Here is a 19,396-nt window from a genome sequence, read left to right as displayed (position 1 = left end):
AAGTTATGGTATACATTTATATACAGGACTTCCCTAGTGGCTCAGATGGTAGAGAATCAGCCTGCAATGTGGGAGGTCCAGATTCCATCCCTGAGTTGTGAAGATCCCCTGGAGAAGGGAATGGCTACCCACTCCAGTATTTTTGCCTAGAGAATTCCGTGAGCAGAGGAGCCTGTGGGGTTACAGTCCATGGAGTTGCTAAGAGTTGTACACAACTGAGTGACTAACATTATATATATATGCTAGAGTTTCATATTTATACTATATATCCATAGTTATACTATATATCCATAGTTTCATATTTATACTATATATCCATATATATGTATGTATGTATAAATTATGCAGCTTTTTGAAGAATTGTTAAGGACTTTATTAATGACCATGAGAAGTGGCAAGTGACAAATGCAAAAATATTATATATGTACATAAATTTCATCATATATCAAAGCATTACAACATCAATGAAGCATAACTATTTTATAACAAATTTTTACAAAGAAAAAGCAATGGAGAATCTTATCGGTTGCATTGGAGAAGGAAGGTGGGATTTTTTAAAGAAAAGATAAGGCATGTGTTACATAGAAAATGCCAACAGAGGATAAGAACATATTCATTTCCTCTCCCTCCTGACCTTTGGTAATTTTAAATGCTTTAGAGGCATGTATTGGTTTATCTTGGATCAAAGAGGCTCTGGACTAAAACTCAAAATGTCATTTGTACCAGGGATAAGAAACCTGCTATGGAGAGACACCTCTGTTCCTCTCGTGTCTGCTTCAGAGGTTGGTCTCATGTTTCTGTTCTTCCATGGACAGTTATGGGACTTCACTGGTGGCTCAGCAGTAAAGAATCTGCCTGCAATGCAGGAGACATAGAGACACATGTCCAGTCTCTGGGCCAGGAAAATCCCCTGGAGGAGGAAATGGCAACCTGCTTCAGTAGTCTTGCCTGGGGAATCCCATGGACAAAGGGGCTTGGAGAGCTACAGTCCACGGGGCCTCAAAAGGGTCAGACACAACTGAACGACTAAACAACAACAACAACAACAAAAACAGTCCTGAGGACCCCTCACTGCCACTCTCGGCCTCTGAGTGACTGTCCGGAGAATCTCCCTGAGGTCTTTCCCAGGCTCTCTGGAGGGAGTTAATGTGACAGAGAAGGAAGTGCAAAGGTGGGAGAAATCAAGCACTCTACCCACTTTGTTCACACTCGTTTTCCTCTTACACTAATAGCTATTATATTTGGTTTTGCAGATTAAATTGCTGTCATTTCTCTTTGAGACAGTTCCTCCAAAACTTTAAATACTTTCATAAAGTAGTGTCTGCAACATGACATTTCTTAAAACACCCTCTAAGACAGAACTAAATACAGAAGCTTAAAAATAAATCAGTATCACTGCTCTCCAACTGCCCCCAAATCAGGGTGTCAACCTACCAACGAACCTGAGGGATACACATTGCTTCTTTTGTTTCTGAAGATCGTATGTGGTGAAATGATACAGATTTTATGTTTTTATTTGTATCTATTTCTGGGGCCAATGTTCCTTAAGCTTCTGAATCATTGACCTCTGAAGGCCCTCGGCAGAATGTCAAGAAAGCAACATCATCTTGGGGCTCAAATATAATTAATGAGTTTTATGAGATAAAAGAGGGATAAAACTATCCCAAGTGGGTACATGTTATTATCAATATAATCAAACATGATTAACTCCAGAGGTCATGATGAACTGCAGACCACCATAGGCTGCATTCAAACATTGCTCTGTTCACCAGGATCTACATTGTTATTATGAAATATAATAGGACTTCTAAACTTTGCCTGTCATATACAAAATCTTCTTTCTTGAGGGCTTAGTGTCTGAAATCACACCAGAGTTTTGCCAAATATCAGAGAAGGGTAAGAATATTGAGTCTCCTTTCCTGAGAATAATAGCTGATCACACATACTTTGCATGTTCTGAATACAATTATGAACACTTTTGATTTTTATTAAATTTGTTAGGTAAGTACAGTTATGTACCTTTACTAAGAAGGTGCCTGAGGCAAAGACAGCTGTCACTTGCACAAAATCATAAGTGCAATCCCTGATAGGATGAGCCTGCATGCGGCATTTGGGTTTCTGCCATCCACGTGACCCTGTGTGGAAGAGCAGAGGTCCTGCATGGTTCTGAATGGCATCTCTCCTGCTCAGTGCAGAGACCATTTAATGGGTTTGCCTGAAAGATCTCTCCCAGGTCTGCTCCTTCTCTAACTGTATGAATGGTGTCTCCCTAAACCAACACTGTTCAAAGGACAGGCTGTGGTTTGTGTCTTTGGATATACAATATGTTTCAAGAATTCCTTGAATATAATTAGTTGCAGGTAATTGGTTTCCAAATTCTCGACAATTTATATGGCCTTCCCTAAACGGATCCATCTGATAAGTTCCTGAGTTTGAGGAGTGTTTCTGTATCTTCTTTCTATCTGGCACTCTAACTATTCCTTTTATGTCCTTTTTTTCAGAAGCAAAGATTCTTCTTTTCCATTCACATAACACTCTTGAACTACCTCAATTAGAAACACAAAATCAATTTTCCAAAACCTAAAATACAAGAACATTGTGGAATATTACTTTCCAAGAAGCCTAAACTGTGTTTTAAGGGATACTCTTCAAACTTACAGTTTGACTTCTTATTTCTCTCTGACACATAAATGTAAATAAATATATAATTATATATATATATATATATGTTCACGGAAAATTATTACACTAAATGTGTTTTACCCAATACAGTGATGTCTTGAAATTGAATATTAATTGATTGTCATTTTATTTGAAATTCTTAATACACCCTAAACTTGTTTCCACAAAATGCATCATCTGAAGAAGGCTGTATATTGTCAAGGTGGTATATTGTAACCCTGCTTATTTAACTTATATGCAGATAGCATCATGAGAAACGCTGGGCTGGAGGAAGCACAAGGTAGAATCAAGATTGCAGGGAGAAATATCACTAACCTCAGATATGCAGATTACACCACCCTTACAGCAGAAAATAAAGAAGAACTAAAGAGCCTCTTGATGAAAATGAAAGAGGAGAGTGAAAATGTTGGCTTAAAGCTCAACATTCAGAAAATTAAGATCATGGCATCTGGTCCCATCACTTCATGGCAAATAGATGGGGAAACAGTGGAAATAGTGGCTGACTTTATTTTTCTGGGCTCCAAAATCACTGCAGATGGTGATTGCAGCCATGAAATTAAAAGACACTTACTCCTTGGAAGGAAAGTTATGACCAACCTTAGCATATTATAAAGCAGAGACATTACTTTGCCAAAAAAGGTCCATCTAGTCAAAAATATGTTTTTTTCCACTGGTCATGTATGGATGTGAGAGTTGGACTGTAAAGAAAGCTGAGTGCTGAAAAATTGATGCTTGTGAACTGTGGTGTTGGGGACTTGAGAGTCCCATTGACTGCAAAGAGATCCAACCAGTTCATCCTAAAAGAGATCTGTCTTGGGTGTACATTGGTAGGACTGATGTTGAAGCTGAAACTCCAGTACTTTGGCCACCTGATGCAAGGACCTGACTCATTTGAAAATACCCTGATGATGGGAAAGATTGAGGGCAGGAGTAGGGGATGGCAGAGGATGAGATGGTTGGGTGGCATCACTGACTTAATGGACATGGGTTTGGGTGGACTCTGGGTGTTGGTGATGGACAGGGAAGCCTGGTGTGCTGCTGTTCATGGGGTTGCAAAGAGTCAGACATGACTGAGTGACTGAACTGAACGAAACTGAAGAAGGGAGTCTCATGACAAAAACACAAAACCAAAATCTATAAAGAGCATCATCGGCAGTGACCGTTTATATAACTGGGAAACACATTCACAGAAAAGCTGCTTTGCATATTTGTTTATCTTAAACTTATATACATGGCAGGTGTTTTAAATAATTGATTTAAATATAAAAAATTATTTCATAGTCATTAGTCATAAATTGAGTAAGATAAATATGCAGTTCTGTTTGATGAACTGTATTTACACCACATAAAACAACATTTTAGAAGAATATTAGAAAGGTGGAATGATATCAACAATATGTTAAATTTTCTAACTTTCAAATTTCATTGTTTTAATCAAATTTATTCTATGTGGATAAGGCAATGTCACCCCACTCCAGTACTCTTGCCTGGAAAATCCCATGGATGGAGGAGCCTGGTAGGTTGCAGTCCATGCAGTCGCTAAGAGTCAGACACAACTGAGCGACTTCACTTTCACTTTTCACTTTCATGCATTGGAGAGGCAATGGCAACCCACTCCAGTATTCTTGCCTGGAGAACCCCAGGGAAGGGGGAGCCTGATGGGCTGCCATCTATGGGGTTGCACAGAGTAGGACACGACTGAAGTGACTTAGCAGCAGCAGCAGCATGCAGCAGCATTAGCAGGCATGTGTAATTATTATATAACAACCAGAATTTAATACTAAGTACATAATGAGGATACATAATTACTCATTCATTTATTCATTCATGTTTAAACATGTTTATTACAGGCTTACCTAGAGACAAGTACTATTTTAGGTATTGCAGGAAGAAAGAAAGAATGTTCCTTTGTCAAAATTTTATATTTATGGGGAACAGTTTAATAGATTAATATCTTAGTCATCTATAAATACCTCATGTAAATATATGCTACACATCTTGGAATGCTCTTTTCCCATTGTTAATGAAGATTGAAGACTTCTTTGGACATTGGTTCAGTGAAATGAGGCTTTTGTGTCTATTAATTTTTGGAAGGCATCCTTCACATCTTTATTCCTCAGGCTGTAGATCAGAGGGTTCAGCATGGGGTTGACCACTGTATAGAACACAGAGGCCACCTTGACAGTTTGTCGAGAGTTCTTGGAATTGGGCACACAGTAGAGAGAAAGGATTGTCCCATGGAAGATGGTAATGGCAGTCAGGTGAGACGCACATGTGGAGAAAGCTTTGCGACGTCCACTGGCAGAACGGATGTTTAGCACAGTGACAAAAATAAAGACATAGGAAGTGAGGATGATCAGAAGTGTACTCACCTCATTGAAAGTGGCAAAGGTAAAGAGCAGCAGGTGGGGGATGTGTGTATTGGAGCTTGAGACAGCAATGAGAGCCGTGTATTCACAGAAAAAGTGATTGATCACTGTATGTCCAGAAAAGCTTAATTGAAGGGCATAGCAAAGGAGTACCAATGGACCAAACATGCCCCAGAGATATGACCCAGACACCAGCAGGGCACACAGCCTCTGTGACATGACCACTGTGTAAAGCAGAGGGTTACAGATGGCCACAAAGCGGTCATAGGCCATCATTGCCAACAGGAAGGACTCAGTCACCACAGCAGTGCAGGACAGGAAGTACTGCAGCATGCAGCTAGTATAGAAGATGCTCTTATCAGCCATGACCAAGTTCTCGAGCAGCTTGGGAGTAACAATGGAAGAGTAACAAAAATCAACAAAAGAAAGATGACTAAGGAAAAAGTACATGGGGTTGTGAAACTTAGGGTTAATTTTGATGATTACCATCATGCCCAGATTTCCTACCACAGTGATAATGTACATGATCAGAAACACTAGGAAGAGAGGAATCTGAAGCTCTGGGTAATCTGTGAAACCCAAGAGAGCAAACGTTGTCTCCAGACTCAGATTTCTTGCAGTCATCACTATAATGCCCTTGAAAAGAAAGGATGGGAGAAGGGAGTTTTTCTTGACAAAGAGGAGATTTACAGAAATAAGTGAAAATCATATGACATTCTATGATGGACAAAGTAAAATGAAAAGAGTTATTAGTTCTAACTTTTTCCATTTGCAACATTCCTTATTTAGATAACTACTGTGGATGGATCTACCAATCCAACTGAGTCTCTGAACTGTTTTTGCATATCCATTGCAGCTGGTATTTTCCTAAGGAATACTTAAAACATTGAAGTGAGTACATTCACTGATCAGTTAGAAGCATAGTATACGCATAACTGATAAAAATATTTTCACATGAATGCATAAGCAAGTGAAACTGTCTAAGAAAAATGTGAGATGTTTGCCTCAAAGAACAACACATATTGTTACTGTATTTTGCATGCATACACAAATCAATTAAAGCCTTGAAGATAATATGTTTGTATTCTAAGTATCAATAAAAATAATAGAGACATCTAAGAAGAGAGCATAGCAATCCCACTTTAGCACGTTTCGTTCAGCAAAGGATACTCCTTTCCTGGGACAGCTTCACTGCTGAGGAGGAGGATGGTTCGTTTGAATTCTAAGTGGAGTGTACACTTTATCAGGATTTATAGCTTATGGCTTAACTTCTATCACAGGCCTAGACATTGTATACACGTCTCTTAAGGGTCTCAAGATTTATCAGATAAGAGTTCTCTCAGAATTAACTACTTCTCATTTTTGTAAAAGTTTATATACCAATTTAAACTACACATAAATAATTATGTATAAATGTCCATTTCCCAGTAGCAAGTTTATTCTCTTATTTGTGAAATAGTTGCCAGTGGTCTTGAAGCACGATTGTTAATTTATTTCTTTAATATTATTGGACTCGGAATTGGCCAGCATTTACAGTGGTTTAACATAAAAAGAAAAGTGAAAAGAAGACATCAGTTACCATTTCAAGAAAATAATATTTTTACTGTGTCAAAAATAACTTTAAAAACTTGCCTGCAACAGACAAGCAGGTCTCCATCATCCTGTTTCTCTGTGGGCTGAGTATAACCGGGAGACCAAGGCTCTTATATCTGAGTCTGTAGCTCTGGGGACTCAAACCCTGGAGGACCACTAGCAACATTTTCTTCACAAGCATCACAACAGATCATTAAGGCAAATGGCAGGTCTTGTACCATTTTTAATGACTAGAAATTTTTTGGAATTACACAAAAAAGTGCAGCTTGAAATTGGCTGCTGGGCTTTGTTTCCATGTAACTAAAATGCCCCTGGAATGAATGGCATGAAATTGAAGCTTAGGGAAAAGAGCTATATTGCCGGGGACCAGCCCCGGCTGATCCAGGGAATTCGAAGCAGGAACGGCGTTGGCGAGGATCAGGAAACAACTGCTTAATTAAACGTTTATTAAGGATATAAAGAGTGGTGAAATAAGGATAGCTCAGTGAAGAAATTCAGTGAAGAAAAGAGGCTGAATAAAATTCCAAAGCAGGGAATTTACGTCACCTACGAAGGCCGCAGGCGTCCTCCCGTTCTCCCGAAGGAGAGGAGACACTAAGGCTTCCCTGGTCAGATCTTAGAAGCCCAGGCAAAATTAGTAGGCTTGACGAGCTTCCCTGCCTCAGAGGAAAAGTTCAGCTAGAAGATGAAAGAAAGAACGACATGGGGAGACCAAATTCCAGTGAACAAGGCCCGCACTTTATTTTCCAAAGTAGTTTTTATACCTTAAGTTATGCATAGAGGATAATGGGGGAAGGGGTAGAGTCATGCAGTAAGCCAGGCTTTCTTCCTGCAGACTTATCATATGCAAAAGTTTAGGTGATTTGCATCATCTTCTGGCCCGGAGGCCTTTTTCTCTAAAGGTGATTATTCTAAAGTCAGGCGCCAGCCTCCAAAAAGCATTAGATAAAGTTGCATTCCTACACAGAGCAAAGGTGTGGTGGGCTATAACAAGAAAAAGAATTAACTCAAGGGTCCCAGGTTACAAACATTAAAGCTACTACTTACACCAATTATATTAATCAATACACTGCCAGGGACACAGCAGGTAAGGGATATGGAGACTTAGCAGCAAATATTGGCCCAACAAGTGAAAATCCCTTCACCAATACAATTTCTAATCAATCTTTTGACTGCTCAAAGGAATCTGTATTTAGACAGTTCAGAACATCTCATGCCTCTCACAGTTTGGAGGCTCTGAGCAATCACATGTGGCCGGAAAAACCTATTCAGGCAGGCTAGAGGACTTCCAAGGGAGTTTGTAGGTTGAAACACTGTCACACCCAGGAATTATTAACTGGAGCTGTAAGCTAACTCTTTTTCAGAGAGGTAGTGGGGGACAGCCTCCCGTAAAGTCAGAGGTGTAGGTGAAAGCACAAAGCAGAAAGTAGGCAGACTCTGGTTTGGGGGGTAGATTGCTCGAGAATTTCCAGGGAGACTCCTGAGGCTTGATCCCGCCTTTGCGTATGCCAAGCCTCCTTCCTCATGACCTTTGCCAGGGGCGGAGCTCGCTCCCCGCACTATATATATATATATATATATATATATATATATATATATATATATATGTATATGTATACACACACACACAAAATGATGTCTAGAATTGGAAGTTTACATACATAGTTTTCTTTGCAATTTGGTTTGTCTGTTTCTTGAGTATATGTTTAATATCTATTCTTTCTTGGATTTAATTACCATTTACCAAAAAATGTAAAAGATTCAGATATAATTTTCCAACTTTTTTTTCACATGTGATATGCCCAGTGTTGTCATTACTTTCCTAGAAAGCATATTGTCAGAGATATATTTCATATTTGAGTTATAATGAACAGGACACAAGTCAATTCACAGTCAGCTATATCAGCAATACATGAACCATGCACTTCCAGATGTTCAAGCTGGTTTTAGAAAAGGCAGAGGAACCAGAGATCAAATTCCCAACATGTGTTAGATCATTGAAAAAACAAGAGAGTTCCAGAAAAACATCTATTTCTGCTTTATTGACTATGCCAAAGACTTTGACTGTGTGGATCATGATAGAGTGTGGAAAATTCTGAAAGAGATGGGAATACTGGACCACCTGACCTGCCTCTTGAAAAATCTGTATGCAGGTCAGGAAGTGACAGTTAGAACTGGACATGGAACAACAGACTGGTTCCAAATAGGAAAAAGTGTACATCAAGGCTGTATATTGTCACCCTGCTTATTTAACTTCTATGCAGAGTACATCATGAGAAATGCTGGGCTGGAGGAAGTGCAAGCTGGAATCAAGATTTCCAGGAGAAATATCAATAACCTCAGATATGCAGATGACACCACCCTTATGGCAGAAAGTGAAGAAGAACTAAAGAGCCTCTTCATGAAAATGAAAGAGGAGAGTGAAAAAGAGGAGAGTGAAAACTAAGATCATGGCATCTGGTCCCATCACTTCATGGCAAATAGATGGGGAAACAGTGGAAAAAGTGGCTGACTTTATTTTTCTGGGCTCCAAAATCACTGTAGATGGTGATTGCAGCCATGAAATTAAAAGATGCTTACTCCTTGGAAGGAAAGTTATGACCAACCTAGACAGCATATTAAAAAGTAGAGACATTACTTTGTCAACAAAGGTCCTTCTAGTCAAGGCTATAGTTTTTCCAGTGATCACGTATGGATGTGAGAGTTGGACTATAAGGAAAGCTGAGTGCCAAAGAATTGATGCTTTTGAACTGTGGTGCTGGAGAAGACTCTTGAGAGTCCCTTGGACTGCAAGGAGATCCAACCAGTCCATCCTAAAGGAGATCAGTCCTGGGTGTCCATTGGCAGGACTCATTTCGAAGCTGAAACACCAATACTCTTCCCACTTGATTCAGAGACCTGACTCATTTGAAAAGACCCTGATGCTGGGAAAGATTGAGTGCAGGAGGAGAAGGGAACATCAGAGGATAAGATGGTTGAATGGCATCACCAACTCAATGGACATGGGTTTGGGTGGACTCCGGGAGTTGATGATGGACAGGGAGGCCCGGCATAATGTGGCTCATGGGGTCAGAAGGACATGACTGAGCAACTGAACTGAACTTATCCTGTGTGTAATTGGATCACCTGTGATGTACAGGGAAGGCTGACGTGCTGCAGTCCATGGGGTCACAGAGTCAGACATTCCTGAGTGACTGAACTGAACTGATAATGGTATCATTAATATTTGATTTCCACGCAATTGAAATCAGACAAGGACATTATCCTGGCCTCTCTGTCTTTGTGGCTGAACTCACTGTTTACCTCTTACCTCATCTGTTTGTATAAAATATCTAATACATTAAACACAATGCACCTTCCATATAGCTCACACAACAATTTGCCAGTTCTGTGAAACTGTACCCCTTTTATTTGTAAATCAGTTTGTGAAAAGTAGTCTAGGTGATTTTTGAATGACATTCATATAGGCCTTTATCTTATATTTCAAGAAAATTTTGTCAGTTTTGATTGACAAATGAGAGAGGAATTTAGGTTTGCCTCTGTCAATTTTTCTCAAACAGCACTCTCCTCTGGTGTAACTCCATCCAGAATAACTAGATTGCTCTCCTCTAATATATTATAAGTATAACCTATAACATTACTCTTATAGGATTAAGAAAAAGCTTCAGAGGCATCCATACCATGACTCCTTTTTCTCATTATTTTCCTAGAGTGAGGTCAGTCTAAATAATACAGAGCTGCTTTGAAAGTACTAATGTCCTAGATTTCTGATTTTCTTGTGATATTCTTGCCCCATATCTTTGGCTAAGAGATTAATCAACATATTAAGTTGTGGTCTTTTTTTTTTTTTTTTTTTTTAGCCTCTGATCATGCATCTTAAAAGGTTCAATATTTAGAAAGATCACTCTATTAGTTTCCTATTGTTACTGTTAAAAATTTGCCTCATATTTAGTGGCCTATAACAATTCATAATTATTATCTTGCTAGCAAGAAGTCCAAAATGAGTCTTATGGGGCTTGAGACAGGGAACGTACACAGCTCTTTCTGGAGATTCCAGGAACCATTCATCCTTCTCGTTTTCCTGCTTCTGGTGGTTGCTGGCATTCCTTGACTTGCAGCAGCCTCACTCCAGTCTCTGGTGCGTTGTCACATTGTCATCTTCTCTGTAACAAATCTCCCCCACCTGCCTCTTGTAAAGACCCTTATATTTAGTACTCCGATGATCTTCCTATCTCAAAGTCCTTATCACAGCTGTAAAGTCCCCTTGTAATAGGTCACAGTCACAGATTCCAGAGTTTAGAGCCTGAGTGACTTTGGGAGCTATTATTCAGTCTCTCGCAGTAATTCTCTAATTTTGTCCTGAGAAGACTTTTTAAGTATGTATGTATTTGTGTGTATGCATATGAATGTATTTGTGTATTTATATGCTTACACTGTCATGCGTGTATTTATCTATCTTCTTCTTCCACCAAGATACACAAAGTATTGAACAATGATACTCGTTATGAGGAAATAACCACCCTGGCCTCTCAGGACTTTGCTGCTGTTATAGTCCTCTACTGTATCTGCACTTATTTGAAAATTTTGTCTCCTGTTTGTATCATCTTCTCCATTTAATAAAGAGATGAAATTTGCTACTTTCTTCTCTTTCCCACTTTTATTGAGGCATACTATTTTCTAGCTTTATTAACCTATAACACTATATAATTTTAGTGTGTACAATGGGATGATTTGATATACACATGTATTGGGAAACATTACAATAAAGTTAGTTAGCATATCTGTCATATCACATAGTTACTAATGTGTGTGTGGTGAGAGCATTAAGATCAACTCTTTAGAAACTTTCAAGTATACACTAGAGTATTTTTTAACTACAGTCACCATGCTGTACATTGGATCTTCAGAACTTATTGTGTTCTTTTTTTTCTGAAAAACTATTTATTTTTAATTTATTTATTTTAATTGGAGGCCAGTTACTTTACAATATTGTGATGGTTTTTGCCATACATTGACATGAATCAGCCATGGATGCACACACATTCCCCATCCTGAACCTCACTCCCACTCAGGGTCATTCCAGTGCACCATCCCTGAGCACCCTGTCTCATGCATCAAACCTGGACTGGTGAACTTATTGTCTTATAACTGGAAATTGCACCCTTAGACCAGTATCTCCCTGCTTCCCTCACTCCCTAACCTTTGCTGCTAAGTCACTTCACTCGTGTCTGACTCTGTGCGACCCCATAGATGGCAGCCCACGAGGCTACCCCGTTCCTGGGATTCTCCAGGCAAGAACACTGGAGTGGGTTGCCATTTCTTCCCCAACCCTTGCAAATCACCATTAAAGTCTGCTTCTATGAGGTCATTTTTTCCTGATTCCATATATAAGTGAGACAACATGGCATTTGTCTTCCTTTGTCTTACTTTATTTAGCATATTGCCCTCAAGATTCATCCATGTTGTTGAAAATGGCAGGATTTCCTTCTTTTCTATACCTGAATAATATTATATATTACTATACATACTCTTAAAATTCTTAATCCTTTCATTTGTCAATGGACACTTATGATACTTGTATGGTTTCCATGTCTTGACTATTGTGAATAATGATGCAATGAATGTAAGGATGCAGATATATCTTCAAGATAAATTGATTTCATTTCCTTTGGACATGTGCTCAAAAGTGAGATTACCAAATCATATGGTAGTTGTATGTTCATTATTATGCACCATTTTCTATACAGTCACCAACAGTGCACCAAGATTCTATTTTCTCTTTGCTAGTAGCAAATTCTTGCTAGGATTTTCTCTCCTATCTTATTTTTGTTTTTGTCTTTCTGTTTAGTTTTTGGATAATAGCCATTCTTAAAAAGGTGTTGCTGCTGCTGAGTCGCTTCAGTCGTGTCCAACTCTATGTGACTCCTTAGATGGTAGTCCACCAGGCTCCTCAGTCCCTGGGATTCTCCAGGCAAGAACACTGGAGTGGGTTGCCACTTCCTTCTCCAAAAAGTGTTAGGTGATATTTCATTTGGGGTTTAATTTGCATTTCCCTAATTATCAGTGATGTTGAATATGTCTTAGTGTATCTTTTGGCTATGTGTATATTTTCTTTGGAAATAAGCTGCTTCTCTTCTGGAAAAAAATATCATTATAATTATGTTGTAATTTAAGGTGACTCTGCCTTTTGGCTAAGACTTTAATTTTTTTCCGTGAGTTAAACATTTCAGAGTACTAAATAGTAAGGTCAGTTAAAGAGCAGTTTCATCTTTTAATTTTCTAGGGCCTGCTTTTTTCTTTACCAATATATCATTGGATAAGAACCATTTACCATTCACAGCATTTCTAAATCTTCTACATGTGGAATGTCTAAATGGTTTTGGATTTACACCAGAGATTTATGTCACACTGGTTATAAACGAGAAAACTAAATATGAAGACACGTTGCTTTATCCACTCCAAACTCCCTGAACATCAAAAAGTAATTGCTTCCTAAGAAAAGATATTTTGGTACTTTTAATGATCTCCTTTGGGGAAGAAATAAAGAACACTGAGACTTTCAATTGTGACTTTTCTTTCCCACTGAAGCACTGAGAGCTCGATCTAAAAAAAAACAAAACAAAAAAAAATTGCTTATTTATTTTTTTTAGAACACTACATCACAGATCAAAGATCCTTTCATAACCTCCTGGCAGTTCAGTTCTATTCAGTTCAGTCCCTCAGTCGTGTCTGACTCTTTGCGACCCCATGAACTACAGCACTCCAGGCCTCCTTGTCCATCACCAACTCCTGGAGTTTACCCAAACTCATGTCTATTGAGTTGGTGATGCCATCCAACCATCTCATCCTCTGCTGTCCCCTTGTCCTCCTGCCCTCAATTCCTCCCAGCATCAGGGTCTTTTCCAATGAGTCACCTCTTCACATGAGGTGGCCAAAGTACTGGAGTTTCAGCCTCAACATCAGTCCTTCCAATGCACACCCAGGACCTCTCTCCTTTAGGATTGTAGTTTATTGGTGAGTAGCTTCGTCTATAATTTGGTTATTTTCATGCCCATGATGTTGTTTATCTTGTAGTACCTATGTGAATATTTATAATCAAAATATATAGTATTTACTGTACTTTTGAATATAAATGAGATTGAATGATATTTATGCTAACTGGTATACTTTTCTAATGCAATAGTTTTAACTTGTACAGTATTTAATTGTGTGACTATACCATTTTTTTAATGTCCATTAAGGCTATTTCTATTTTTTTTATTGCAATCTATATGCAGCTGAATGTTTTTTAACATCTTTTTGTGCATATACATTTGAGTTTCTCCAGAGCAGTGATTTGCCATGATTTTTCATGTGATGACATACAGAAAAAAAAAAAGCCTGTTGTATACACAAGGAAAAACAAGATGATTTGTTCCACATATTTTCTGTTTTATTACTTCTTTACTGTATTTTCCTAATTATTTTGTCATAGATATTGTAATATTGATATTTAGTAGATACTGATTGTAGATATTGATCTTCAGCTTCTTAAATATATTTAATTTTTTTTCTATCATTCTGAGGCTCCTTTATAATGTTTCCATGTGCTTCAATAGAACATACTTTAATTCTAACATGGTACATTTATTTTGATTTTTAATATTTACCTACTCTGAATTCATAATTTGTTCATTACCTTAAGAGAGACCAACTTTTATAAGAATTTTTAATTGAAATATTAGCATAACAAGTAAGTACAATAGCTTAAAGAGAGATTTTCACAGACTTTCTAAAGGGTTTTTACATATTTTAGACACATTTTCTTGTGAATCATACAATTTTTCTGGAACCCAAATATTTTTGAGGTGCTATACCTCAGGACTACAAGTATCAGTATTTCAAGCTTTCCCATAAGCACAAGTATCACTTAGTAGGTGTCCCAAAGCAGTTTAGCTAGAAATATGTGGAATGATCCAGTATCATTCTGGCTTTTAATCCAAGTTATAAACAAATTTCTCCAATTGTGGTGGACCAGAATCAACCTAATCAAGGATATTACTTATCAATTATATCTAGCACCCTACAAGTTTGAATTTCTGGGTCCAAGTAATTCAAATGAACTAATATATCTAAACTATTAACTACATTACTGAATAAACACTTCAGATTTTCTGAAATCTGTATTAGCTTAGAAATGGCAAGATCCCTAAACTGAACGTGGCCAATTTTAATAAACTACATTCAAGGCCTAATTATGAGACACTTTTGATAATGGAAGTGTCATTTCTGTGGTTCTGAAAACTGCAAGAGTCAAATGTTTATAGAATATTCAACTACAACTAAATACTTAAAATTAGACAAAGAAATATATTCCAGGGTACAGTATTCAGCAATAGAAGCATTTATATAAGTATGGCTATTTTTTATCTTTGAGTGTATTATTTATGTTATTTTACCTTTTTAAATTTCATGTGACAACTATATTCATTAAAGAGACATCACCTAGGTGAAGTGTTAATCACTTAGTTCTATCCATCTCTTTGTGACCACATGGACCATAGCCAGGCTACTCTGTGCATGGAATTCTCCAGACAATCATACTGGAGTGGGTTGCCATTTCCTTCTCCAGGGGATCTTCCCAATCTGGGGATCAAACCTGGGTCTTCTGCATTGCAGGAGGATTCTTTACTATCTGAGCCACCAGGGAAGCTCCCTTACCTAGGTGAGCACAGTGCTAATTATTATTATTATTATTATTAATTATTATTACTAATTATTATTTAGTCAGAAATTTTCATTTCTTTTCATCTTTTATTCATCTGACAAGTATTCATTGAAGGCCAAACATGTTTCTAGGTAATTTTTTACGCATTAAAGATATAAGATACAATAATAATACCAGAAATTTCTGCTCTCTTGGAGTGTATACAGGGAGAAGGAAATAAGAGACAAATAAATTGTAGCATGTATTAAACATATCATCAATTTCTAGGAAAAATATAAATCAAGTTAAGGGAATAAGGAGTGATTATCTCATTATGTTAGGTTTTCAGAAAAGAACTTTCTTGGAAGGTGATAGTCGAATACGCACATACATGATTTCATTGAAATATATTTATTAATGCTGGATTGAGCACTAAAATATTTTGGAGCCTATTAACTTCTTTACAAGGTGTTTCATGTTTTTGTATTTCAAATATTATGTCAGTGAGTTCAGCATGAGGACTAGCATGGTATAAAAGAGACTGTACTTGAACAATTATTTATGAGAATTTGGAACTGAACATACTATAGAGGGGCTTCCCAGGTGGCGCTAGTGATAAGGTACCTGCAGGAGACATAAGCCACTCGGGTTCAATCCCTGTGTCCAGAAGATCCCCTGGAGGAGGGCATGGCGACCCACTCCAATATTCTTGCATCAAGAATCCCATGGGCAGAGGAGCCTGGCGGCTACAGTCCAGGGTCTCAAAGAGTCAGACACGAATGAAGTGACTTAGCACACAGCATGCATATACTATAGAGAGAAAGGATGATGATGTGTGGAGGGCACAGGTAGACAGGACTCTGTGATGCCCACAGGTAGAAAGTATCTTTAAAATAGTGACAGAGGGAAAGCTAGGAAATGATGACTATGAACTTTCTTAGTTCATTGAATTGGCTAAAGTAAAACAAGATCTAAAAGGGCAGCAGACTATTCATATCAAATATTTTTTTTTCAATTGTTTCTGTCCATATTTTTTTTTCTAATTTTATTTTATTTTTAAACTTTACATAATTGTATTAGTTTTGCCAAATATCAAAATGAGTCTGCCACAGGTATACATGTGTTCCCCATCCCGAACCCTCCTCCCTCCTCCCTCCCCATACCATCCCTCTGGGCCGTCCCAGTGCACCAGCCCCAAGCATCCAGCATCGTGCATCGAACCTGGACTGGCAACTCGTTTCCTACATGATATTTTACATGTTTCATTGCCATTCTCCCAAATCTTCCCACCCTCTCCCTCTCCCACAGAGTCCATAAGACTGTTCTATACATCAGTGTCTCTTTTGCTGTCTCAATCAAGTGGGCTTTATCCCAGAGATGCAAGGATTCTTCAATATCCGCAGATCATATCAAATATTTTAACTATGATGGACTCACAGTAGGGAGTACAACTGAAAGGATGAGTGTAAGAAATAGTCTACGCTCTGCTGTAGCATCAGCCAGAAGGATGGAACACAGTTTCTGGGGCACAACAGCTGTGTAAAGTGCAGGTTTACAAACATCCAGGAAGCAGTTATGTACCAACAATACTAAAAATGAGGTTTTTTTTTTTTTTTTTTTAAGAATTGTGTGTGGTTTAAGAGGAAAGAAAGAGAAGCAGAATTCACACACCCTCCTTCCCTGTGTGTCTCTTTTTCTGTCTTTTACAAGGACACTCATTGGATTTGGAGTTCACTTTGAGCTCATCTTAACTCTTACCTTAATTACATCTGCAAAGATCTTATTTTCAAATAAGGTGACATTCTGAGTTCTGGGTGACATGGATATTTGTGGGACACTATTCACCCACAGCACTTCCATGGTGGCTCTGAAGGTAAAGAACCTCCCTGAAATGCAGGAAACCCAGGTTCAAACCCTGGGTCAGGAAGATCCCCTGGAGAAGCAATGGCTACCCACTCCATTATTCTTTCCTGGAGAGTTCCATGAAGAGAGGAACCTGTCAGGCTATAGTCTGTGGGGTGGCAAAGAGTCAGACATGACTGAACAACTCACAGTTTCACTTTGCATACACCCACAACACATATCATTTTACACATGATATATAGCTATTTTATTTGACACTGAGTTGAACAGAAACTAAAAGATCAAATAGCCAATTTATGACTCTAAATTTATGATCTAGCGAGTTGACTACATAATTTGAGTCATCGTCTCTACAAGATTTAATCAACACTGTAATAGATCAAATTTCTTTTGGACATGCAAATCTTCAGCCAAATTGTATTAAGTGATAAATTAATTTCCTGACACTCTCTTTCACATCTTTGTTCCTGAGGCTATAGATCAGATGGTTCAGCATGGAACTCACCACTGTATAAAATATATAACCTGCTTTGACCATAAGCCATGAGTTTTTGGAGCTGGGCACACGATAAAGGAACAGAACAGTCCCATGGAGCATGGTGATGGTGGTCAGATGGGAGGCACAAGTAGAGAAGGCTTTTGGCAAATCCCAGCAGAGGGCATTTTTATGATAGTGACAAAAATAGAAATATAAGTAGTGAGGATAATTTCCAGGCTGCTCACCTCATTGAATATGGCAATGGCAAAATAACACTTGGCTGATGAAGGGGTCAGAGCAGGAGATGGAGACAATGACAGAGTGCTCACAGAGGAAATTACTTATGATGTTAGACCCACAGAAGGATAATGTCTGGAGAGAACAGGTGAGTGTCAGGGAGGAGACTACACCCCACGTGCAGGGACCAGCCACTAATGATGCACAGAGCTCTGGGGACATGCCCACTGTGTAGAGTAGAGGCTTAAAAATGGACACAAATTGGTCATAGGCCATCACTGCAAACATGAATGCCTCTGCCACTGCAAACGTACAAGCTGAGAAGAATTGCATGATGCGTCCTGTGAAAGAGATGGTTCTATCTTCCACACCAAATTCTCCAAGAGTTTGGGTGTAACTGTGGTGGAATAGCAGAAATCAACAAAGGACGAGTGACTGAGAAAAAATTACATGAGGGTGTGGAGTTTGAGACCGATCCTGATTATGGTGATCATGCCCACATTCCCCAACATGGTGACTGCATAGACGATGAGGAAAACCAGGAACAAGGGAACCTGGAGGTCGGGATATTCTGAGAAGCCCAAGAGGGTGAACATGGCTCCAGCACTCTTATTTCCTTCAGCAAACCACATAACTGTTGTTGGAGAAAATATGAAATAGTGATAATAAAATGATAACAATGATAATGATGACAATACATGGATATCACATTTATTGTGTGGCAGACATTGTGCTAAAATATTGGTACATTAGTTTTGACCACTAAATAAGACTTGTGAATTTCAAAACAACCAGTCTCATATTTTACAAAACGAAATGGTAGCATATATGAGTTAAGAAACTTGTTTGAATTAACACAGCCTGCTGGTGATGAGTTAGATTTGAGTGACAGTGAGTGACAGGAATTGAATTTAGTTTAGAGTCAGAGAAATATTTTCTGTAGTGTCATGGAAAAACATGTTTTTCACAGTTCCATCATTCTGAAGGTCTGTGCTGTTTAATGAGAGTAACATAACAATAAATGAAAACACAGCACTCAAATTTATTTTTAAAAGCAGGAGGAGTAATATTTTTAGAGGCAGTAGTACTTCCATCATTATGTTCAAACTGAAGATCATCATCAAACTGAAGATCAGAGGTCATGAGTCACCACAAGAATTTTCACATTTTGGAAAACATAAATGGACATTGAAGGAAATAAAGCTCTATCTTCAAGTTTTCCAATGATTTCAGTTTGATGCTGAAATTATTGGCTTTGTGTTCAATGCTGTGACCTGGTAAAGTAATTACGCCGTATTATAATTTGCAGTGCCCTCACTGTTGTTTTCTTTCCCGTTTGACTGTTTATTGTTTGTCTCACATATTGCCACTGATGCTCTCAATATAGTCTTTTAAACACTTTGATCAATGTCTCTAACTATTAGGAATATTATAGCATTAAATGCTTATAGAATATCTGAATTACAGGATAACTTAAAATATATTTTG

The 19,396-nt window shown here is 38.2% G+C and overlaps 1 protein-coding gene and 1 pseudogene across 1 annotated transcript; both read right to left on the bottom strand.

Moving 5' to 3' along the window:
• Positions 1-4,641: 4,641 nt before the first annotated feature.
• Positions 4,642-17,190, bottom strand: LOC133240238 (olfactory receptor 5D14). Its single transcript, XM_061404754.1, has 2 exons — positions 17,089-17,190; positions 4,642-5,687 (listed from the first exon to the last, which is right to left on the bottom strand). The coding sequence occupies exons 1-2, from the start codon at positions 17,188-17,190 to the stop codon at positions 4,737-4,739; spliced, it is 1,053 nt and encodes a 350-aa protein (XP_061260738.1). The 3' UTR covers positions 4,642-4,736.
• Positions 17,191-17,599: 409 nt separating this feature from the next.
• LOC133240236 (olfactory receptor 5D13-like) lies at positions 17,600-18,565 on the bottom strand (annotated as a pseudogene).
• Positions 18,566-19,396: the final 831 nt, after the last annotated feature.

The sequence above is a fragment of the Bos javanicus genome, chromosome 28, assembly GCF_032452875.1.
Source record: "Bos javanicus breed banteng chromosome 28, ARS-OSU_banteng_1.0, whole genome shotgun sequence".
Classification (NCBI taxonomy): domain Eukaryota; kingdom Metazoa; phylum Chordata; class Mammalia; order Artiodactyla; family Bovidae; genus Bos; species Bos javanicus.
The sequence above is the reverse complement of the archived record's forward strand: the minus strand, read 5'-3'. Positions and strand labels throughout refer to the sequence as shown.